We start from the raw sequence: 24,315 nt of genomic DNA, 5'->3' as shown, positions 1-24,315 counted from the left end.
CTTTTGCGTCCGCACCAAATTCAAACACAAATTATGTATATAAATATATGTATGTACATACGTGTAATGTTTAGTATTTGCTGGACGTGAGGATAATTGACTTGGTATATGTATATTTATATATAAGAATATATACACACATACTCATATTGCAAACATAACTAAATAGGCTGCTTGTCTGGAATCTCATACATTCTTATATATGTTGGTATGTCGCAAACAAACAAAAATTTATATCTATGCATAAACAAAATAATAATGAGTATAAGAACCAAAAAGCATATGAAGGCCAAGTGGACTCACCAAAAAGGCGGCGAAAAAACATAAAATAAGGGAAAAAAGGGGAAATAAATATGGTAAGTTGCTCTCATGCGTATTTCTGTTTATTTACTGGCATATTAGGGTGTGAATTTTTTACATTGATTGACTGAAATGCAAATTATTCAATTGAAACGCATAATAAAATATACAACCCGCTTGAGATGACGAAATTACAGTTAAATTCCATTACAAAGCAGTAAAAACACAATTTGCTATAAACAATGCAATATTTGAACTAGTAATTGATTTTACTACTATTTACAAAATAACTTCATAATAACAGTTGGAAAATATACATACAAATATTACAAACGTTAATTTATTTGCAAATGTACCTGTGCTAACTGGCATTAACTGCTGTAGATGCGTTGTTTTGTTAGTGTGACGTAGCACAGCAGCGTAAATACGTTTGTATGTATATATATAGTTGTGTTGTTGCCGTCACGCATACGTTGTATTTGTATAAATTTTATAATCAATGTTGTTTTTGCGGCGAAAAAGCAATTCGTGTTGGTTTTCAGTTATTGGATGATAGAACGTTGCGGCAACAAAAAATAATTAATGCAAAGGGGAAATTTTTAATATAGACAACAATGCATTTAACCTGAACTAAGAAACAACTACTCATTTTGAAAAATAAAATATTTATTTAAATTGAAATTATTAAAATTGTGGTAAAAACTATTACGTTGCGTTGTAAAGTAGCACACATCATATACATATATATTTTTTATTCGCACAGTCGGCGTACACACACGCCCAAACAATATAAAAGAAAAACTGCATCATTATGTAAAATAACACATATTTCATGCACACAATTTTGAATATGCACTGTAACATAAAATATTTTATTACTTTAATGCACTTTTTTACACACGCCCGTACACAACTTCGTTTCACTGCAATGACATTAAAGCCCACTGCCTTTTCTATACCACACATTTTATTTTAATTCTTAAAATTTAAAACTGAAAAGCGGCCGCGTAGACCACATTTCATTAAATATTAATAGAAAACTAATAGAGACTCGCATTCGTTAGTTTCCATCACCACGTTTCCATTTTGAGTCTAATTATTTCTATAAGGCCTGCTCACTGCAATGCCATTAGGCCTTTTATTATTACTTACTCAACAATCACACACGTTCTAATTTTTTGCGTTGGTGTTCACTTGATCTAATAGCTAAATAAAATATTTAATTTATTATATTCACAAAAATAAATAATAGAATGTTTAGTGCACGCCCGTTTTTCTTTTTACTTTAATTCTTTAAAATATTATTTGCAACAATGTAAACAGTGAACACTCTCGACCACGTTAGTTTTACTTCTGAATCAGTTTATTTGCTGTTTTCGTATGAAATGTCGTAGATAAAGTCGCCGTCTTCGCTATTATCGCCGCACTTTCCCCTTCAAGCGTTGGTTGAGTTTACAATCTCTCTCGCTTCATGAGAAACAACAGCAACAACAATACCGTGTTGTTTTTGTTATAATTCACTGCTGCTGCTGCTGCATGCTCACTTTCTCCTTTGATTATGTTGCCTTTGCAGTTTTTGTTTTTGTTTGCATACATTTATTGCCGGTGCTCTCTCGCGGGCACGTCATCATTGCCAAGCAGCGCCGCAAACAAAAAAAAAACAAACCAGCGCACAAACACACACACACATGCACACAAGCAAATAAATTAAGGCAATTGTTGATGAAGCCCACCTATTTCAATAATGGCGCGTAACTGAAAGTTGATTAAGCATAAAATATTATCTATGGGATAATTTTTTAACAAATTTAAACACTTTTTATTGTGTAAATCACTAAGAAATTGCACGAGCGTAATGTTGCACAGCTGAATTGAGCAGTTTTTAAAATATTAAACGACTCATATTTGTTGTATGCTGCCAGACGTTAGCGAACTGCGATTTCAGGTAGCTAATAACTGCGTGAATTCGTGGAAAATATGCTGATGTTTTATATGTAGACTTTGTTTCGCAATTTGCAGCAAAAAAGATTGCAAAAATATATATTTAATAAATCTAATTTATAACATTTCTTGCACCCTGAAGCAACTACAGCGCATATTTTGAGGCTGCAAAATTTTTTCAGTTCAGCTGGTAACGCTTGTTGACATTGTACTCAATTGTGTATGAGCGCTCTCAATACAAAATATTTCACGTGGTGTGTGTGCAACAACAATACCAACAAATAAACTTTTTAAAATTTTTTATATAGGTGTACTGTCATTTTGGAAAGTGGCGTGATTCTGGCGTAAACAGAGCGCATGCTCGTTGATGGCGTGAGCGAGATAGCAAACAATAGTTGAAATAAAAAAAGTATCTTAACTGTTGCCAGATGTTATTAAAGAAAAAGCCATGTTGTCAGATGCTGCACAGAGCGATTAGCAATAACAAAATTAGACATTTTGTTATTTTTGCCGCATCTGGCAAATTTAGTAGCAGAAATGCAGGCGTTATTTTTAAAAATGCCATTGTTGCGCATATCTGACTGTACAACTATTTACCGAAAAATTTGTTGGTTGTATAGCAACTATATTGCTATACCTTGCCACAAAGTTGCCAAAACTCTGAAGTAAACGTCTTTTATGAAATATTTTTTTATTTCACAAGATTTCGTCACGAAATTTGGTATGCATTATTTTACAATATCACGCTAAAATCTCCGAACATTATATTCAGATCGGACCACTATAGCATATAACTGTCATACAAACTTACCCATCAAAATTTATTTCTTGTTAAGAAAACTTTTTTATTTATAAAATATCTATCTCACCAAATTTGGCATATAACATGATTTAAGGTAGTGCCACAATCTACGAACAAATTGCTCAGATCGGAACACTTTAGCATATAGCAGTCTTATAAACTGAAAATTAAGTTCTTGTATGTGGAATTTTTTTAATTTGGCACAGAACATGGTTCAAGGCAACGCCACAATATCCGAATATATGGTTCACAACGGACTAAATTACGCAAATTAGCGAAAATCCAACAACTTTAGCAGGTTACAAGTGCAGTTGCAAGCAACAACGCATACGTATTAGCACATGCGGTGAAGATAAAAAACAGTTTTTTTTTTATTAAATTTGATTACACATAAAATAATATTTTAAATGTATGTATTTATTATAATATGGAGTAGCTGTGTTTCTAATTTTTCCAATTTAATAAATCTTATAAGATATTTTCACACTTCATGACTTACATAACTGTGACAAGAAAAGAAAGATAGTAATTTCAATAAATTACTATATATACACACATATTTATTGGTAAATAAAATGTTACGTCATACATTGCAGTAAAGTATAGTTTTAGGCGATGATTAATGAACATGGTGCTTGGTGCTTGGTGTATTGATCCATATTGGGAAAAATTTAGCGGCTATTACTTAAACGTTGCATGCATTTGCATGTGAAATAGTGTTTACATACACGTATATAGTACATATTTGTTTGCATATATTTTATAAAGGCAAATTAAATGATGAGTAATGAGAAAAAATGTTTAACACCCTTTTGTTTATCGCAACATTTATGCGATTTATTGAGAGAAACTTAAAAAGAACTCAAGTCATTATTGAAAAACTTAATCTAGTAAAACAATTTTACGCTACTCCCCGTACAACATTCCAACATTCCAATGGGGCAAGTAGTTGTCAGATTGTATTGATCTTATAAATAGTTGTTGTGTTTCCATTACTTTGCTATATTACTATTTTTATATAATATTTTTTATATTTTTATTATAAAAAATAATATATATATACCATATATAAATTATATTTAATTACCACCAACAAAATCATCATCGACCTTCTCACGTTTTATTTCAGTATTTTCATGCCCGTCCGGCAGTATACACTCATCTAGCGGCGCATTATTGCCATCGGTGTTCTGTGTTATCACAACGACTTTGGCCGCTGCGGTGGCGCGTGTCATACGCTTCGGTGCGTTTGTAATGGTGACAGCCGAACGCGTTGTAATCGTTTCGGAAATGCTCTTTTCAACCGAATTGCCTGCTGTCAGATGTGGATTACGTGTCAATGTTGGCAAACGTCGTGTTGGTAGGGTTACTGTTGCCGTTGTGGACGACGCTGGGACAGAATTGAGTTTTTGTGGAATCTGTATATTTTGTAAATAGAAAATTATTCAATAAATGTTTAGTTTGAGGTTGATTATAATACATGCTAATACTCTTGTGTAAATAAACTATAATTTTAATTTTTTTTAAGTTTTAAATTTTGTATTTTCACGACTTTTAAGTCATTTTGAATGTACGATTTGATATTGGCTTTAGAAAGAAACGTTCAACCTAAAGAAACTTATGATAAAGCAAAAATAAAATAAGGTTTGTCGATAAAATGCCAAAATTGAATCAAAAGTTAAAAAAAAAGGCAAATATAGAAAGTCCTTTCCTACTCATGTTCCACCATGATTAGGTTTATTTCTAATGCATATATACTTAATAGTTTAGAAGAATATTAAAAACAATTAACAAACAAAAAATAAATTTAAAAAAAATATACAAAAATTATATATATATTAATATATATAATAAAAAAATATAATAATAATAAAAAAAATAAAAAACACAAATAATAAAAAGTAAATAAAAAACACAAAAAATTAAAAAAAAATAAAAAACAGAAATAATAAAAAATAAATAAAAAAAAAACACAAATAATAAAAAAAAAATAAACACTAATAATAAAAAAAAATAATTAAAATAATAATAAATAAAAATAATAATAAATAAAAATAATAATAAATAAAAATAATAATAAATAAAAATAACAATAAAAAAATATACAAATGAATTTTAAAAATATTAAAAAAAAAATGTATTAAAAATATTTAAAAAAAATGTCATTAAAAATATACAAAAAAATTATTAAAAATTTACAAAAAAAAATATTAAAAGTAAAATAAATAAAAATTAAAAAAAAAAATATTTAAAAAAACATTATTAAAAATAATTTTAAAAAATTATTAAAAAGGTGTATTAAAACACATGTAAAGAAGACATATATTAAAAAATTAAAAAAAATTATTAAAAAATTGAAAAAAAAGTTATTAAAAAATTAAAAAAAAAAATAATTATTAAAAAAATAAAAAAATAATAATTATTAAAAATTAAAAAAAAATATTAAAAAAATTAAAAATAAATAATAGAAAAAAGAAAGAAAAATTATTAAAAAAATGGAAAAAAAATTATTAAAAAAAAAGAGAAAAAAATCATTAAAAAAAAGGAAAAAAAGTATTAAATAAATGTAAAAAAAAAATAATATTTTTGAATAAAAATAAAAAATCAAATTACAAAAAAAATAATTTTTAATAAAAATAAAAACAAAAATAAAAAATATAAGTAAAAAATAAAAGAAAAGAAAAAGAAAATATAAAACAAAATTTAAAAAAAATAAAAGAACTTTTTCTAAAAATTTAGGTGTGTATGTTTATATTATATACTACCGCAAACTTACCCAATTTCAACAAATTATAAGCGAGGTAACAATTTTTTTTTTTATTTTACTTGCTCACCTGACGTATGGTCAACTCTCGCCCCATGCGTGGCGTACTTCTCAGCGATGTGGTTTTACTATCGTTTAACGGTGTGTTAGCGTTACTTACAGTTGTTGCAATCGGTGTAGACGTCTGCATTGGGGGTTTAGTGTAAAAAATTCTTGGCGAGGCTTGTGCACCCTTAAGTGTGGGTAAAGTAACGCTCGATGTAGTCGTTACATTTGCAAACGAAGTGTTCATACTACCAGTTAGCGACGACGACATTATGCTGGAACGTGTCGATATTGATGATTTATTCATCGGCATTGGTGATGCTGCTAGCTGATAACCCAATAAGCTATTGTCCTTATCCAAGACGGCAACTTGATTTGTTTTAGAACTTTGCGAATTTGGATTCACTGACTGTTGCTGTATGGTTGTGGTGCGTACCACAGTGTTGGTGGTTTGTGTTGTTATTGCTTTCGATACTGATTGTATTGCTGGCGTTGTTGTCTTAGCTGCTGTAGCTACATTACCTGCACTGGTAGTGGGCGCAACACCAATTTGTGCAGCATACTCGTCAATCAAACGCACAGCACAGTCAACATCTTTCGGTGTCAGCGTTGTGGAATTAATGATGCCATCAATAATTGTTTGTCGTTCGGAAAACGAAAGCATTGCAATTCGATAATAGTATTTTTTGAGACGTGCATCGAACTGACGTACACTGGTGCGCAACAAAGAACGCTGATAATCAGATACAACGGGTAATTGAGGTGTGGCGCTTGTTGGTGTAGTGCCAAGTGACGACATTGTGGGTGTAGAAGTTGCTGGCATCAATTTCGGTATAATGCTCGTGGTTGAGGGCAAATGTTTTTGCAATGCCGTAATGGTTGGTGTTAATGCAGTTGTTGTTGTTGTGGGCTTGCTAACGGTCAGATTTGCTGGCACCGTTGTTACATTTGCTATAGATGTATTTGGTGCAGCAATTGCAGTAGACGCAGGCGCAGACGTTTGATTTGTCGGCGTGTTCGTATTCGAAGCATCAGCTGTAATTTTTTCCACCTTTTGCCGAATGGAAGCCGGTATAACATTCTTGTTGGCTTCCAAATCGGCGCGTGTTATAAGTTTCGTTGACATTACTATGTAAGCGGGCAGTTCGCGTACGCCGGCCTGCACTTGCGCGTGTATGCGTGTCGGATCGATGGCCGGCATTGGACCGTCCAGATTTGGACAACAGTAGTCGAGTAATACGCAACCGTGATTACGATTGTACTTAGCTGGATGCAGAAAGGAATATAGACGCGTGCCATTTGTGTCCAACTGTGTAGGCGTTAGGCCATAATAACCGGTTGCATCATTTGCAGGCGTTTGATTGAGTGCCGAATTGGTGGCGGCTGCTATAGCCAGTGTGCGCGATGCCAAAGAATTCGTGGTGGCCGTGTTGTCTGCGCTTGTGCCCAACGTAATGCCAGCAGCTGTTTGTTGTGCGGGCGTTGCGTGCTCATCAACCAACTCCTCTTTAGGCACTACAGGTGTAAATGATAATTGTGTATCGTTAGCTATGCTGCTGGCAGCGGTGATTGTTGAGCTGCTGCTGCTGTTGGCTTGTTTGCCAGTCGATTGCGATCGCTGTGTAATGCTAGCGTCAGAACTGCTTGTCGTGCTTGCGCGTTTTTCACGCATACCTTCCGCGCCTGTCGATGGAATTTGTTGCTTTTGCTGTTGTTGCGGCTGCTGTGAACGTAAACTGTTGCTCGTCGTTGGCAGTACTGTTACACATTTCATAGGAGTTAATAGTGAGAGCTCTTCTGCGCTGCCAAATTGCTGATCTGTTGCTTCAGTTTGAGATGTAACTGGATTTTCTTGAGCTAGATTGTGGAATATAAAAATAACAGTGTTGCAAAAGTATGATTAAACATATATTTCAGATTTATATAGTTCAGTAATCGAATCTAGCTTGATTTGTTTATCATATCTTTATCTTTGGGGTAGCAAGTAACAAAAAAGCAAGTGTCGTAAAATTACTGTTACTTATGGTAGTTATTGCTGATACTAATGCATGGCTAGCTGAGAGAAAGAGAGAGAGAGATCAAATTATACTATACGTGCTCTAATATATATGTATATATATTAATATAATATATAATTTATGTATAATATAATATATAATTTATATATAATATATATATATTAGAGCACAATTCCAGCATACACTATATATATAAATGATTAGCGTGACGAGCTGAGTCGATTTAACCATGTCCACCTGTGTGCATATATAAGGCAAGACTACAATCTACGAAAATATTGTTCAGATCCGAGCACTATAGCTATTTGCCATAAAAACTGATCGATAAAATCAAGTCCTTGCATGGAAAACCTTTTTATTTGCCTCCACCATATTTGGCATAGCTCATTTTCCAACGCAAGGCTACAATTTTCGAACATATTGTTTGAGTCGGATCACTATAGCTAATAGCTGCCCTACAAACTAACCGATCAAAATCAAGATAAAACTCTATTTATATGCCGTTTTATGCTATAAGAACTGTGTAGGGTATTATAAATTCGGCACAGCTGAAGTAAATGTTTTTTTTTAATTTACTTACATTTTGTTGGAGATTTTTCCTCCACGCTAGGCGGCACCTTAGTTAATGCTGGCATAGCTACCGGTGAGGGTTGCAACGCATCGTTTATCTCAGCCGCAGAAATAACGTTTGGACGCGCCGTTAATGTGGGTAATTGTGTTGGCGTTGTTGTTGCTGCTGTAGGCTGGGTGACTATGCTTTCCTTAGCTGGAGCAAGTGGATCCTTTTGCGGAATACGCTTTTGAGAGGGCTCCGTAGTTTTAGTAACGCTTTCTGACAATGCAATGTCAGTCATGGAATGCGAAATTGAGACGGAATTTTCTTCAACTTGATAAAAGTATGAAATGAATAAATAAAGATTAGTAAAATTTTGCATAAGTAAGGCGAAAGTGATAAAGCGTTTACCTTGCTCTTTAACTTTATTTAAATTTAAATTTTTGAAATATGCCGCAACGGTGGAACGATTAATGCGCACACGCAATTTACGCAACTTCACTTTAGTGCCAAGCCGTGATAGCGTTGTTTGCTGTAAAACAAATATGTATTTTAAATAAAAATAATAGATTTAAGTATACACTAAGCATAGCTTACCCGCGAATGCTGTTGTGTGCTGTGTGCGCCTGCGCGTGCATCGGTCTGTGTTGGTGTACGATTTTTGAAACGTGATGGTGTTAGACGTGACACCCTTTGTGGCAATGAGGGTCGTTTAAATTGTGCTGCTACTGGTGTTGATGTAGGTGTAACCACTTTTTCCATACGCCCTTGCTTTGCAGCTGGTGGCGTCTGTTTGGCCAATTCGTTGGCAACACTTTCTTTCGTTTCTTTATTTGACGTAGACGCCGCCTCACTCTCCCTCTTTCTTTTAGTAGCATCACGCACATTCGTTTTCTTCTTTGAGCTTTTAGTCGGGCTCAACTCAGCGGTTGGCATTTGCACCGCCGGTGGCTCCTTTGTTTTTTGCTCGGCCGAAGTGTTTACTTCGCTGACGCTTGTATTGCTGCATTTTGGCTCCGTCGTCGGGGCAGTCAGAATTTTATCCATACGTAGGGCACTTTCATCGGGTTCAAAGAGCACCTCTTCACCACCATCCTCACAGGTACTTTTCTTCTGTTGCTCTAACCATTCTTTGAAAGTGATTACCTTAGAACCGGGCGATTTAGTGGGTGATTTGCTTGAATTGGCTTTATCAGTGCTCACGGCATCTTTGCCAGTCCGGTTGGATACAACAATCTTCCTGTCCTTAAGCGACACAGTTGTGGCTTCTACTTGCTTCGATGCCACGGCTTTTTGTGATTGTTGTTGTTGAAGTTGATGTTGTTTTTGTTGAAGTTGATGTTGTTTTTGTTGTTGTTGCTGTTGAGGCGGTTGTTTTTGTTTCAGTTGTTGTTGTTGTTGACTTTGTTGTGTTTGTTTTACTGGTAACTTATTCGTTGTTTCAGTCGCTTTTGTGCCGTCGGTTGGCCCAGCAGCCCGCAGCGATTTACGTTTAAACGTTGAATTTTTGTTATCCAATTCTTCTGCTTTAATGTCTTTGCGCTCTTCGCTTGTATTTATTGTATCATAGCCATCGATGGCTTGTAGACGTTTAAAGCGTTTCACCGGCAACTGCAAAGGATCAGTGGCTTCTGCTGCCATTGACGTGTGCGCATGATCAGCTTTTGCTTCGACACGTGTTATAGCCGTGGGCGTGCCAGTCGACGAGGTGGCTGGTTGTTTAACTGCGCTTTTATGCGTTGTGGGAGTTTTCTTTTGTTGTTGTGTGATCTCATCATTTGCACGCGCTTGCTTCTTGGCTGACTGTTGTGCATTTTCTAGCTCAGCCCAACGTTTCTTACTCAACTCAGTCGTTGTTGCTGTGGTTGGTAACTTTCCATGTTCCTGCTTACGTTTCACTTCCGGTGTGTGAACTTTATTAGCGCTATGGCTGGTGTTAATTAATTTGTCGCGCGTTTTAGACGTATTTATGTCATCGCCGATTGGCGATGACTTGACTTCGGATGCAATACTATGTTTTGTTGACACACCGGTTACACTCTCATATGCACTCTTGCTACCTTTCGTTGATTTACCTTGCTTCTCGTGTGCGCTTTTATTACTTGCTGTACTTTCCCTTGCTGCGCTAAAATGTTTGGCGCCGTGTTCACCCTCGCTGGTGTCGACGTCATCATTTTGTATGCGTGCTGTGTATAAAGGATTGATAGACAGTTATAAAATAAAATAAAAATGTATAAAAACAAATAAGAAATTAAAAATAAAGAATTAAAAAAAAAAACAAATAAGAAATTTAAAAAAAAAAGAATTAAAAAAAACAAAAAATAAATGCAAAAAAATATATTTTGCAAAAAAAAAATAATAAAAAAATATAATAAAAAAAAAATAATAATAAAAAAAAAAAATAATAGAAAAAAAATAATAAAAACAAAAATATTTTAAAACTAAAAAAAAAATTGATAAAAATTTATTTTAAAAAAAAACACAATTTATTAAAACAAATATATATATAAAATATTTTAGAAAATAAATAAATAAAAGGTATAAAAAAAATTTGAAAAAAAAATTAAAACTAAAAAAATTTAAAAATAAATATAAAATATTTAAAAACTAAATAAATAAAACATATAAAAAAAAATTAAAACTAAAGAAAATACATATATTATAAGAAAAAAAATTTATTAAAAAATATACAAATTTATTTTAAGAAAACAAATATAAAATAAAAAAAAAATATTTAAAAAAAAATTAAAAAAATATTATAAAACTAAAAAAAAAAATTTGATAAAAATTTATTTAAAAAAAAAACACAATTTATTAAAACAAATATATATATAAAATATTTTAGAAAATAAATAAATAAAAGGTATAAAAAAAATTTTAAAAAAAATAAAAACTAATAAAATTTAAAAATAAAAATTTATACAAAAAAAATAAAATATTTAAAAACTAAATAAATAAAACATATAAAAGAAAATTAAAACTAAAGAAAATAAATATATTATAAGAATAAAAATTTATAAAAAAATACAAATTTATTTTAAGAAAATAAATATAAAATAAAAAAAAATACTAAAAAAAAAATTAATAAAATATATAAAAAAAAATTAATAAAATATATAAAAAAAAAAAATTAATAAAATATATTAAAAAAAAATTTATAAAAAATATTAAAAAAAAAAAAATTATAAAAACTATTAAAAAAAAAATTTATAAAAAATATTTTAAAAAAATTAATAAAAAATATTTTAAAACTTAATAAAAAATATTTTAAAACTTAAAAAAAACTTTATTTTAAAAAAATACAAATTTATATAAAAAAAATATATACAAAATATTTTAGAAACTAAATAAATAAAAAGTATTAAAAAATAATAATAACTAATTATAGCTTAATATATATAAGTACTTACATGATTTTCGTACTGGCTCCCATTTCAACTTTTTGCTCGGCGACTTATCTAGTTCTAATCAAAAATATAAGACAAGATATAGTAAAAAATGTATACAACGCTAGTTGGCTTCTATTAATAACGACTTACCATTATTTTCCGCCGTTGTGTTTGGCGTGAGATCACGCATGCGCTTTCGTGCCAAATTCGTCGTTGGCGTCGCTGTAGCGAAACGACTGCTATTCGGTTGTTCCTTATGCAGTTTGTGTGCAGCATTTGTTAATGCCGAAGTTGGCGCTTGATATGCAGTAGCTCTAGCGACTTTCTTGTGATTTTCTATAAGGAAAAAACAAAGAGAAAAATTCGTTATGTTAAAAAAATATTTGCTACATAAGTATTAATAATTTATTTTATTAACCATTTTTATTGTTAGGCGAATGTTCGGCAGCGCGCGTGCGCCTTGAACGACGCTTTGCGCCTTCATGTTCGTCCTCGTCAGCCGACAGCAGTTGTGGCGATTGGGAAATTATTTCTATATCTGCATAGTGGCGTATATTCTTATAACGATTATGTTTTTTGGTTTCACTGCGACCACTTTCAGTAGCTGCTGGTTCCTTCACACTTTCCACAGCAGCACTCTCTTTTGTTGTTGCTGTTTGTTGCGTAGTAGAGTGTTGCTTATTAGGTTGGTCTGTAATTTCTGTATTGCCGGCGGCTTCGTGCTCTGTCGTTGCCTCCTTATTTGCTTCGATCTTATCTGCATGAGTTTTAGTTGTTTCGTTTGTCGCCTTCGTGTCAACAGTTTTGGCAACGTTATTCTGATTGGCATTTGTATTTTTATCGCTGCTTTCAATATCTGTTGCAACTTCGACTGTTTCTTCTGTAGTCGTGTTTACGGTTTTTTCTAACGATTCAGCATTAGTACGGTTATGCTCAATTTCGTCGACATTCAATTCACCTTTTTCTATTATGGCTTCCTTATTTAAATTCTCACTTGCACTTTCGTCGACTATTTGATTTTCTAATTTACCGATACTTTCCACCACTTCGCTTGCTGCCTTGCCATCTGTGGGAGGTTCAACTACATTTTTCTTCTCAATTGCTGTATCAGTTTTCTCTCGTTCATTTTCTGGAATTTCTTCTACTACTGCACCTCCCACAGTCGTAGTAGTATCTTCTAGTTTCTGCGTGTTTTCAGCAAGTCTTCTAGATTTAGCTCGTCTTTTCGTGGTATCTTCGTCAACTTTTGTTGCTTGCTCGACCTTTTGTGCATCCTCAGCAGCTGTGGTTGCTTCCACTTTATCTACATCGTTGCTTTCTACAATTTCCGTTTTGTTCTCTTCTTGCTTATCTGAGCTTTCGGTTGCTTTTTCTGTATCAACTTTCTTTTCATGCGTACCATCATCTATGTGATCTGCAACTGTTTTAGTTTCCGGTTGCGGTTGCTTTTCATTTTTTTTACCTGGTTCTTCAACTGCAGACTCTTCTTCATTTTTAGTCTCTGATTTGCGTTTAACTCTCTTCTCTCGCGTTTTATAGAACGTTCCCCTTTTTGGTTCATATTTTGCGCTAGCGCTATTTTCAACAACTCCTTCATCCGTCGATTTATCAGTGCTGTCAATAGCAGCTTTTCTTTCTTGAGCTTTCTCGGTGCTTCCGGTAACAGTTGTTTCTTCTTCAGTTATCTTTGCGCTTTCAGTAGGTTCTTCCGTTCTTTTATCGTTCTGCTCTACTTGAATAGTGTTTACATTTTCGCTCGCTGCAACTTTTTCCTCTATCTTCTCTAAATCTTCTTTACGATTTTCAACAGCGGACTCTTCCAGCTTGCTATCACTCGTTTCGTCGCAATTTTGTATGGTACTGATTTGGTTGGAGTCAATATTTGTTTCCGCGTTTAATTTTTCATTGATTTCAGCATTTTGCTCTGTGGTTTTCTTATCGACTTTTTCGGTTTCCTTTGAAGTTGTTGCTTTTGATTGCTTTGTTTCGCAAACGTCATTTTCCGTTTCTTTTTCAACGTTCAATTCACTCTGTGACATTTGCTTAGTATCTTTACCAGATTTGGTTTTCCGTGTATATTTCTCATTTTTCCATTTAAGCTTTCGATAATCAGTATCTTTGTCATCTTCTGATTTTTTTTTTGACTCTTGCGTTTTCTCTAAATCTTCTAGTGTTTGATCTGCAGATTTTTCTTCTTTCAAATCAATTGTTGCTTTTATTTCAGATTCCCTATTTTTCGAGTCTTTCTTTACTCTCTCTGTAGAAGTTTCATATTTTGAATCACTCTTTGATTTCTCTGAAGTTTTTGCCTCTTTAGAATCACTTCTTGCTATCGCTGAAGTTTTTTCCTCTTTCGAATCACTCCTTACTTTTACCTCCTTTGAAACTTTTCTGTATCTATCGGCGGACTTTTCTTGCTTCGAATCAATCTTCGCTTCCTTTGACGATCTTTCCACTTTCGAGTCATTATTTGCATTTACCTCAGTTTTTTCATCTTTGGCTCTTTCTAAAGACTTATCATATCTTGAAAGACGCGTTGATTTTCCCTCCTTTGAACTTTTATTTGTCCTATGTGTAGAGTCTCTTGACTCACTCCGTACTTTTTCCGCACTTCTTTCGTCTGTCGAGTCTCTTTTGGACTTGTCATCGGATTTATCTGTCGAGTCTTTTTTAGATTTATCATCGGATTTTTCTTCTTTTGAAGCCTTCTTTGGTATCTCCGTCGACTCTTTTGAATCGGTTTTTGTTTTTTCAGCAATTTTTTCTTCGTTTGAACCCTTCTTTGTTCTCTCTGTAGATCCTTTGGAAGAACTCTTTGATCTTTCTTCTTTTGAGTCACTCCTTACTTTATACTCAGTTTTCTCTTTTGTTTCCCTCTTTTCTGTTTCTGTGGAATTTTCATATTTGCGACCACTCGTCGATTTTTCCTCTCTCGAATTCTTCCTTGCTCTCTCGGTAGACTCTTTTGAATCAGTCTTCAATTTTTCTGCAGTGTTTTCTTCTTTTGAATCCTTCTTTGCTCTCTCTGTAGATCTTTCATATTTTGAATCTCTCTTTGACCTTTCTGTAGACTTATCGCTCTTTGAATACTTCTTTGTATCGTCTGCAGATTTATCCAATCTTGAATCCTTATTCGATTTAATTACAGATTTTTCATCTTTCGAAGAATGTTCTGCTTTATCCTCAATTTTCATAGATTTCGTATGTTCACTGGCTTTTTCTACAGATTTATCTCTAGTTCGATCACGTCTACTTTTACTTGTGTGTGTTTCATATTTAGAATACCTTTTTGTTTTATCGCCAGAGTTTTCATCTTTCCTAGCTGTATCGGTTTTATCTTTAGATTTATCGTGTTTAATATCTCCTTTTGCTTTCTCCGTAGTATTTTCAATATCTTTATTTCTTTCTTCTGCCGATTTTTCAACGCAAGCATCTTTTTCATCTACAACTGTAGGCGTAGATTCTTTAGTAGCGCCTTTTGTTTTAACCATCGTCATTTCTTTTTCTTTCGAGTCAATTTTCGGTTTATCTACAGTTGTGTTGGCTGCTGTCTCACTCTTTTCTAAATCAGTTGGCATTTCACCTTTTTCTGTGGTGTTTATTTTCCGCAAAAGTTTTTCATTAAGCACTTTTGATAGATCTGTCTTTTTCAAGGAGACCACTAGTCCACGCACTCTTTTATCGTGTCTGGCTGTCAATTCAGGGGTTTTGCACTTTTCTAAGTGCGTCTCGACTTCGGTTTTATGTTGTTTGGTCTGTGCTGTAGTTTCTTTCGTGATTTTCTTTTTATCTGCTACGTTTGCTGTTGTGCTACTTTCTGTGTCACCTACTTCTTTCTTTTCTACAGTTTGTGCTTCGGCTACTCCGCTCGGCAGTTTTGGCATTTTTGTAACACGAGGCGTTTGAGATCGTTCGTTGCGTTCGTTCTTTGTATCACTCCTTGAAACCTCTTCCTTTTTATCGTATCTAGACTTTCTCTGCATTTCAGAATTCGTCTTTTCTGTATCTATATTTGATTTACTCATATTCTTGCTTTTATCATCAATTTTGTTATCCACTTTTGTGGTATTACTTTTGTTCCTGCTGGATTGTGGCCTTTTACCCACTTCTTTTATATTTTCTCCGGCGCTATCTTCATTCAATTTTCCAGCTTTAGCGACAATCGTTGCATCTTTATCTCTGTCTTTATCTTTATTTCTCACATCATCCGCAGTTTTTTCCACAGTTGCTTTATCAGCTTTTGCTTCATCTTCCTTCGTCTCATTGGAAGCCTTTGCTTCTTCCTCGCTTGGTTTCTTTGCAGCAAACTGCGTTTTACTTTCTGTAAACTTAGTACCCATGGGTGTCTGTGAGCGTCTTAGGCTCACGCGTTGTTTATCCTTTCCACGCATTTTCGTAACAGTTTCGTGCAGCTCTTTGGCATTCTTCGAGCTGGTCGCACAGTTTTCCTCATTCTCATTCTCATTTTGTGTTTTTGCACTTTCGGCCGAGCTTTCATTTTTCATTTCATACTTTTTGCTTGTTTGAGTCTCCTCAGTTGGTGTTGTAGTATCTGCAGTTTTTATATTACTTTGTTGTTCGTGCTTCTGCAACTGCAACTCTGCATTTGTTTGCGCTTCCGTGTTCAAATCAAATTTTTCTTGTTCTGTGTCTTTATCGACAAGCACTTTTTCATCATGCTTTTCAATTTTACTTTCGTCATCTTCATTATAAACATCTTCTTCTCCTTTTTTTAGCGCCCTATCGCTCATCGTTTCATCTTCTAGCTTTTCTTGAGCAACTTCATCTTCCTCACCGAGTTTTGTAGCATTTTCAGTTATACTCTCTACTGCATCATAAAAAACTGCTTCCGCTTCCTGCAGCTCATCAGCATTTCCTTCATTCACTTCTCTTTCGTTGCACTCATTTGTAGCAGCTTCTGTGTCACTTTGTTTGATATTCAAGTTTTCGTTTGTCTCAGCACTCTCCACTGTTTCAACAACCTGCTCATTTATGACTTCAATTTGGTGCACAGTTTCATCAACATTTTCAGTAGTTAGCGAATTCAGCATTACAACATTACCAGCATTATTATCAGCTGCTTCGTTAGTAGTGTTATCATTGCCTGACATTTCTTTATTCTCTTCAATAGTTTTTTCTATATCTTCTTTGTCCAAATATTTTTTTTCTTTTTCAACGTCTTCCTCCACAATTTCTTCCATATCCATTTCCATTGTTTCAGTTGTGGATGGCTCTGCGGAAGATAATGCATTGGTTAGTAATTCTAATTTCTGTGTTTTAAGTTGATCACCTTGAATTACTCCTGGCTTCGCAATTGTCATGCTATCCACTTGACTATCACTAGAAACAATTGCACTTTCTGGCATAACATCCGTTTTCTTATCTTTGGCCTCATCTTTACTATCAGTTACAACTTCAACCTCCATACCAGGTTCAACTTCATCAATATCTTTTGCAACAAATTTAAGCTCCTCTGCCTTATCAGTTGCTACGGATAGCACTGTATCTATACGCTCCAATAGCGTATCCTTTGCTGTTGTATTTATATCCATATACGTTGTTTTATCATTCGTACATTCGTTTGATGTTTCTTGTTTGCGTTCACGACTTGTTGTCGCCTCGGTGTCAACATACTGTCGTACACGAAACTTTGACGTAGCATTTGCATTTCTTTCTAATACAGAGCCCTCCTTAGTAGTTTCGTCAAATTTCGACGTGATTTTTGTTGGTGTATCCTCCTTATCACTTTTATAATCATCAGAAACTGTGGGGGAAGGCGTTGACCCACGTATTTTGTCTGTAGGTTTTTGTTTTTGTATTTTTACTTTCACCTTATCTTACTGAATAAGTTATAAAATATGTACTTACCTAGATTAGCACGCTCATAGTTGGAGTCGTTAGACAATTCAATAATATGACGTTCATCACAGTCCACATCACTGAGCGTAACGAATGTATCAGCAGATACATCAGAGTATATAAATGAATCAGTATCGCTGTCGGATTCGTTTTCAATATTTTCCAAACCTAACAATTTGTTGAAATATAAATGCATATTAAAAATACGTATGTATAAATTATTTTAAATATATAACTATTTTTATATAGGCAAGCATTTATGCATAAATAATGTATACTAATATATATATGTACTCGGCTTTGCTTACTTAAAGGATCTTCTGCGGGATCTTTTATCTGTGGTTTCTCCGGTTTTATAATGGTTGTCTGCGAACGTTCAACTATGCGCTTAGATGCTGCCATGGGCGTGTTATTTTTGCTGCTGTTAAGCGTATTATTGCTATTGCCTGTTGTTGAAGTAGCAGCTGAAATTTGTTTACGCGATGTTGAGGGAGTCGGCGAGGCAACCTTGGATGAATTTGCGGAAGCACTAGTTATTTTCGTATTTTGTATAACAGCACTTCTACTGCTTTGTAATGTGCGAGTTGTTGGCAACGCATGCTGCAAAATGAATATAAATTATCAAATACATTTTTTTCACAATAAAAATAGAATAAGAAAAACACGCATAATATAACTTACATCATTAGAATTAATTAACTTCGTTGCTGTTGACGCTTGGCCAAGATTTTGTTGCACCGTTGGCCTTACCGTGGCGACGGATTTAGCTTTGTTATTGCGTTCCACAATTGCTTTAGTCGCTTCTGTTTTGTTTGTTTTAATGCTACCACTGGATAGAGGCGTTGGTGAGCTGGTACCTTTTGCCATTGTAGTTGTGGTGGTAGCTATAAAGTTTACAAAAAAAAAAATTAAATACCAAACAAAAAAATATATTTATTTAAAGCTGATTTTTACATTTTTGTACGGTTTTGTTGGGTTGAGTAACTTTTATATTACTTTGTTTAGGTTGCGGTCTGTTCGTTGATTTTGAACTGTCTGCATTTACATTGAATGGCTCACCTAACATATAAAATGTATATATTTATTTGAACTTGCAAAATAATTTTTTTTTTTTTTAATTTTTTATACCTAATTCTTTTACGAGCATATCAAGCGAGTCCATGGAAACGCGAGAATAACGTGAACTGCGTTCACTACGTTGACTCAGTTTTGCAGGGCCTAATAAATTTTTTTTTTTTAATAAAGCACATATTTACGCACCACAAACATACCTTTTTTATGCATTACGGACTCGTCGTCCGAATTATCATCGAATAAACTGTCGAAAATATCTTGATCTATAGAAGAAGAGTCTTCATCATCTGCCATAGCGGCAAGATTGGTCCTGTTGCGAACTTTAGTAGTTGTAGCTTGAGTACTCATTGCTTAAGAAATGAATGTCGTATAATTAATGTGGAAATTATGAACAAGCGCTGTACACACAAAATATCGTCAGTTTAGTGCAAAATTTACTTACTTGGTAGAATTAAATCTTCGTACTCCTCCAGGTATTCAATTTCGTCCATTTTTAAATATATATTTGTCAGCAAATTTGTTGAATTTTTTTTGCATTCACCCTTACGCCATTACTGCCTGTATTTATATTACACTAAAGGAAATCGTATAAAAACTCGTCGTTAACGCGTTATTATGTATATATATAATTCTGGTTTTCCGCACCGTACTTTTTCTATTCAATACACTGTATGAAATTTTTATATTTTAAACACTTTAAATTGTCACATTAATGCACATATTTTCACCGAAAAAGATCTTTTTATAAATCTGCAAAACTCACAAAAAGAACAAGCGGTACCGCGCGCGTACATCCACAAACTTGGTTGTATATTGTTTTTGTGGATGTCATTTATACCCGCATTGGTTGACAAATGGATGTAGAAATGACACTTTTTGGAAATGCAAATAATTTTTTGCGAATTAACATTTATATGCATTTGCTTTAAGTTTATATAAAATAGAAAAAAACTTTTGCTTTAAATTAAAATATTTGTGTAATAAAATGCAGTTTTCAAATAAACTAAGTAATGTTTGAAATAAGTTATATTAAATGTTGGTTAATTGCAAAAATATGTATACCATATTTTGTTGATGCAATAGCAATTGATGTATCGCTATAAATATTCGAAGAGTTGGCAACTTTCACCATATTACCATTGTGAATGTTGCTACTTCAGAAAGTTTATTGTGAATTATCAACTCATAGTCACAGCAAGCGGGCATTTACATTTTAATCACAAGCTATTTGTGAAAATTCGTGATAGAATATTAGTTATAGTGTGCTGCTAGCAGTTATTTAAAAAATAAAAAATAAACCCCGTAGAATAGTTGTAATGGTAAGTCTATATATATAAAATATTAGTTATTTAAAACAACGTTATGGATGGTCGAGGCAGTTTGAGCTAGAATACTCTGCATTGTTAACCGGTGTATGCATATGTAGTAATATAGAAGTGAATAGTTAATAAATTCGCAAAAACATTGAAAATAATTCGCATAGATTGTAAAGATAGTAACAAGCTGAGTTGATATTAAATTAAACCAAACGTTAACATAACCTCATTATGTCGGTTTATGTTTAGGGTATTTGCGAAATATCAAATAGCAATATTGAATTTTTTCTTATTGTAGAGCCCACGTTCACGTAGCCGTAGCCTTTCCCCACGTCGTAGTTACACTAAGTCGCCAGTTCGTCGCGGCAATGGGCGCCGGTTGGTATAAATTGCTTATCCAATTTGCTATAAATAGTAATATTAACTTTCTTATATAGGCGGCATTCTAGAGAAAAGTTTTACAGCTCTCGCAGTAGATCAGCTTCACGACAACCGCCTTCTCCACCACCACTGCCATCAGGACGAGGTGGACGTTACTCAGAAGCCAGCCAAAGCTCTTCAACGTAAGTATCTACCATACACAATTCATGCTAGTTGCTACTTTTATGCATCAATATATTTATATTTATTTTTTCATGTTTTATGAGTAGCCATGACAACCAGAATTTATTTTTTTTTGTTTCTGCAAAGTTTTTAGTTTCACCAAGTGGATAAATTTTCTTGCAAGGCGTCAATAATCATTTAAAAATCATGAAACATGTGTGTTTTGTTTTTTGTGGGAGTTGAGTTACTAGACTAACTAAATTTATATATTTTTTTTCTTAAATGTAGCTATATAAAAAATTTTCACGGCTGTAAATAACTAAAGCCTTTCGACATGGTGTGAGTTTTGTAATTTTTCGGAATCTCGAATTATTTTTAAGCACTGTATTTACAACGAAAGTTTTCAATAACGTAGTGGTTGTTTTTTCCGTTTCAGAATAGTGAAATTATAGCAAAAACTTATATGAACTCAAATAATGAAAGGCATAATTTCAATGTAAGATTCGATTTCAAAAATATACACAGAATTGACTTGAACGGCAACAATTCTCAAACAAAAACCAAATGTTACTTCTGTGAATTAAAAGATCGAGATAATCGGCGAAACGCAAAAAAAAAAGTACACAATATTATCAAGTCTAATGCAACAGCGCAAGTTTTGCAAATTACATCACAATATAATCCTTTCAATGAAACTCAAGTGTGAAATGCATTAAAAAAAATGAATTTTTAACGGGCACACATGAAAAGCTAATGATCAACACAGTTATCAGCGCGAATAGTTTTTTGAAAATATATATTTACACTTGGTGTGGTATATCCAACATTCAATATTTGCATTTTTTCCTCTTTCGCATGTTAAAAGGTCACTCTCACCACGTCATGGCCGTCGTATAACCCGTTCACGTTCTCGCAGCACACACGAAAATCGTCGCGGTAATCGGGTAAGTCCTATTGACTTGATTTTAAATGTTTATGCATTTGTAATATTTTTGGTTCACATTTTGACAGGAAAAACCAGTGCAAAATCGTTGTATAGGTGTATTTGGTTTAAGTGTGTATACAACGCAACAAAAAATACGTGATATATTTTCAAGATTTGGACCCATCGAACGAATACAAGTCGTAATTGATGCACAGGTGAGCAGATTGATTATACAAGAGATTAAGATGAAGTTGCCATACAAAAATTACGCATGCATTTACAAAAAATACTTTTTGCTAAATGATGTAAAAAATGGCTAAACTAATTACTTGCTAAATTGGAGATAATGAGTAGTGCGCTAAAGACGCTTGCGTGCATATGCTAAAGGCTCTCCCATACACTTAAAAACACTGAGCATTAAAAATTTTTGTTTTTTTGTCTATGTAAATAATATAATATATTCTTCGCAGACTGGTAGATCGCGCGGATTTTGTTTTATTTATTATGAAGACATAGCGGATGCTAAGGCGGCCAAGGACGCTTGCTCCGGCATGGAAATCGATGATCGGCGCATAAGAGTTGATTACTCAACAACACAAAGACCGCACACACCCACACCTGGTGTCTATATGGGCCGACAAACACGGTATGTGAACAAATAGTAATATACATACACACATACAATAAATCGTTAATAATTTTTCTCTACCTTCATTTGCCAAGGCGTGAACGTGAACATAATGATCGCTATCGAGATGACTATCGCCCGCGCCGTCGCTCGGGCTCACCTTATCACAATCGCAGCAATAATTACCGCAGTGATCGAAGGCGTCGTTATGAACGCAGCCGAAGTCGTTCCTATTCGCCGCGTATGTATATTAACTACAAAATCTTGTATAATCTATTGAATGTTTTTTTTCTGTTTACAGGGCGCGCACGCTACTAAAATCGCTCCATGCATATAAATTAAACTGTTATCAGTAATTTATACGCAAAAGAAAAAAAAACACACACACACCTCAGTGCTATAGTAGTGGTGTCGAAAAATAAACTGTTACCTATATTTTTCAAATGGATTTAATGTGCAAAAAGCGAACAAAAAAATTACAAAATTACAAACAGCTACTGAATTTTAGCGTAATATCATGAGTTATTGTTTGGTTGCATTAGTGTTTCGTTGAGGTTGCCATACTATATTCAGCATTTGGCAGCAAATTCTTTATTATAAATAATGTTTCGAATAATTTGTATTTTCAAAAATTCAATACTGGCATCAACGACGTGTTCAGCAAACAGCACAATATTTCAGACTTTCGCCCCACTTCGGAACTTACTCAGTTTTTTTTTATTGTTTATGCTAGTTTCAATGCAATTACAATTGCTACTTATTTAATAATACTTTTATTATTTGCTTACTTATAATTGTTATTAACAACACATTTTATCAGTTGACTACCAAACATTTCAATCAGTCACTTTAATGTTTAGCAGTAGAGTGTAGCGTATCACAATTTCCCAATTATAAAATATAAACAAAAACACCAGTTAAATGTGCTGTAGCAACCTCTGCATTGAAGAATTAGCATATGTAACTATTTAAATGTATGTATGTATGTCCACTAGACATTATCGAATAACTGTGGGGTAGACGTTTCGCTACTATTTTTATATATTATAAAAAAAAGCGAGACTACAACTTTTGTTTACTTGTAATTTTAATTAGTTTTAATATTTACTAATAAAAATGGAATAAAAGATGAAGAAAAAATCGAAAGCAAATGATTTTCAATTTATACATGTATGCATGAATTATATACGGGAAAAACAGCTCTAGAAAAATTAATTGAAAATATTTTGAAATGTAAAACTCTTAGAGCCTTAGCGGCGTTTTCTAGTTCCTTAAAGCAATTAAATATCAAATTTGCTTCAATTATAACTTCTATCTGCAACTAATAGTTGTTTTCACAGCTTTACATATATATTTTTGAAAATAAAAAACGCAGTTACTTGTTGGCATTATGTTGTTGTGTTTGCCTGGAGGTCTTATACGCTATCTCCAGTGTACTTTGTATAATTTGCATGTCACTTTCTATGCTACGCGCCCAATTCTCCACATCGCCCAGCTCCTACAACAAAAAAATAAAATAAATAAAAAATTGCCCATATAGCCCCATTACAGCATATGTACCTTCAATGCACTACTGAAATTATCGATCAATTGTAGCCACTGCTGTGTTTGTTTGGCAAAGTTGGTAGCGCCAACGTGCAGCTGCTTCGCCTCGGCATCCAAGCGTTTTTGATTTAAGTATGCTTGTGCCACACTACAAAAAACAACATAAAAATAAATAAATTTTCATGCTTTAAAGTAGGTATACACATACCCAACATTTAAGTGGTCGACAATGGCCTGTGTTAACTCATTTGATGATTCAATAACGTCTTTGCGTCGTATTTCTAAGCATAAGTTAATTTATTTTTACAAATTTTTAATGTTGTTGCTTAATGCATACCTTGCTCCTGTTTTCGCTTGACTTGTTTAACTTGATATTCTTTAACCATAGAAGTTAACATTTTGGCAATTTTCCCAACAGTTTGTTTACTATAACAGATGATTCGATATTATTGTATTCCTGTACATCTGCTTACAATGGGAAAATGTGCATTCACAATAGTGGTATTTGTAATGAAAAAAAGTTGTGATGCCAAGCCATCGTGTCATCCTTGCCATCGTAAAGGGCAAGCTATTATTTTTGTAGGTATAAAATTTTGTACGGAGTTTTAAATTA

The 24,315-nt window shown here is 33.4% G+C and overlaps 4 protein-coding genes across 12 annotated transcripts in view; 1 reads left to right on the top strand and 3 right to left on the bottom strand.

The window, feature by feature from the left end:
• Acsl (Acyl-CoA synthetase long-chain) overlaps positions 1-2,148 on the bottom strand; it is a 31,810-nt gene extending 29,662 nt beyond the window's left edge. For 2 of the 5 annotated variants that reach the window (XM_014229793.3, XM_036375074.2), the window contains exons 1-2: positions 1,453-1,661; positions 657-678 (exon numbers count right to left, since the gene is read on the bottom strand). The gene's annotated coding sequence lies outside the window, so the exon portion shown is untranslated. Of the gene's footprint in view, positions 1-656; positions 679-1,452; positions 1,662-2,033 lie in introns of those variants that run through there. The other 3 variants (XM_070109153.1, XM_070109155.1, XM_036375068.2) reach the window with 2 other exon arrangements.
• Positions 2,149-3,572: 1,424 nt separating this feature from the next.
• Positions 3,573-19,555, bottom strand: Su(var)2-HP2. Of its 3 annotated transcripts, none has more exons than XM_036374965.2 (16): positions 19,188-19,552; positions 18,943-19,095; positions 18,800-18,889; positions 18,626-18,730; positions 18,353-18,555; positions 17,980-18,271; positions 17,681-17,839; positions 17,103-17,609; positions 12,231-17,045; positions 11,963-12,148; positions 11,834-11,887; positions 9,021-10,609; positions 8,835-8,955; positions 8,451-8,756; positions 5,878-7,709; positions 3,573-4,461 (listed from the first exon to the last, which is right to left on the bottom strand). In XM_036374965.2, the coding sequence occupies exons 1-16, from the start codon at positions 19,234-19,236 to the stop codon at positions 4,123-4,125; spliced, it is 10,800 nt and encodes a 3,599-aa protein (XP_036230858.2). In that variant the 5' UTR covers positions 19,237-19,552; the 3' UTR covers positions 3,573-4,122. The 3 variants fall into 3 exon arrangements, with proteins under 3 accessions (XP_036230858.2, XP_036230859.2, XP_069965250.1); XM_070109149.1 differs by having other exon boundaries at positions 4,367-4,461; positions 5,820-7,709; positions 19,188-19,555; XM_036374966.2 differs by lacking the exons at positions 18,626-18,730; positions 18,800-18,889.
• A 348-nt stretch (positions 19,556-19,903) lies between these two features.
• Positions 19,904-23,303, top strand: tra2 (transformer 2). Of its 3 annotated transcripts, none has more exons than XM_014229796.3 (8): positions 19,904-20,064; positions 20,360-20,439; positions 20,499-20,624; positions 21,470-21,548; positions 21,616-21,744; positions 22,000-22,175; positions 22,253-22,398; positions 22,459-23,297. In XM_014229796.3, the coding sequence occupies exons 1-8, from the start codon at positions 20,062-20,064 to the stop codon at positions 22,473-22,475; spliced, it is 756 nt and encodes a 251-aa protein (XP_014085271.1). In that variant the 5' UTR covers positions 19,904-20,061; the 3' UTR covers positions 22,476-23,297.
• On the bottom strand, positions 23,227-24,192 carry Blos1 (biogenesis of lysosome-related organelles complex 1 subunit 1). The gene is made up of 4 exons (XM_014229799.3): positions 24,040-24,192; positions 23,911-23,983; positions 23,718-23,850; positions 23,227-23,655 (listed from the first exon to the last, which is right to left on the bottom strand). Exons 1-4 carry the CDS (start codon positions 24,098-24,100, stop codon positions 23,533-23,535), a joined length of 390 nt encoding a protein of 129 aa, XP_014085274.1. The 5' UTR covers positions 24,101-24,192; the 3' UTR covers positions 23,227-23,532.
• Positions 24,193-24,315: the final 123 nt, after the last annotated feature.

Source organism: Bactrocera oleae, chromosome 4 (genome assembly GCF_042242935.1).
Source record: "Bactrocera oleae isolate idBacOlea1 chromosome 4, idBacOlea1, whole genome shotgun sequence".
Lineage (NCBI taxonomy): Eukaryota > Metazoa > Arthropoda > Insecta > Diptera > Tephritidae > Bactrocera > Bactrocera oleae.
The sequence above is the reverse complement of the archived record's forward strand: the minus strand, read 5'-3'. Positions and strand labels throughout refer to the sequence as shown.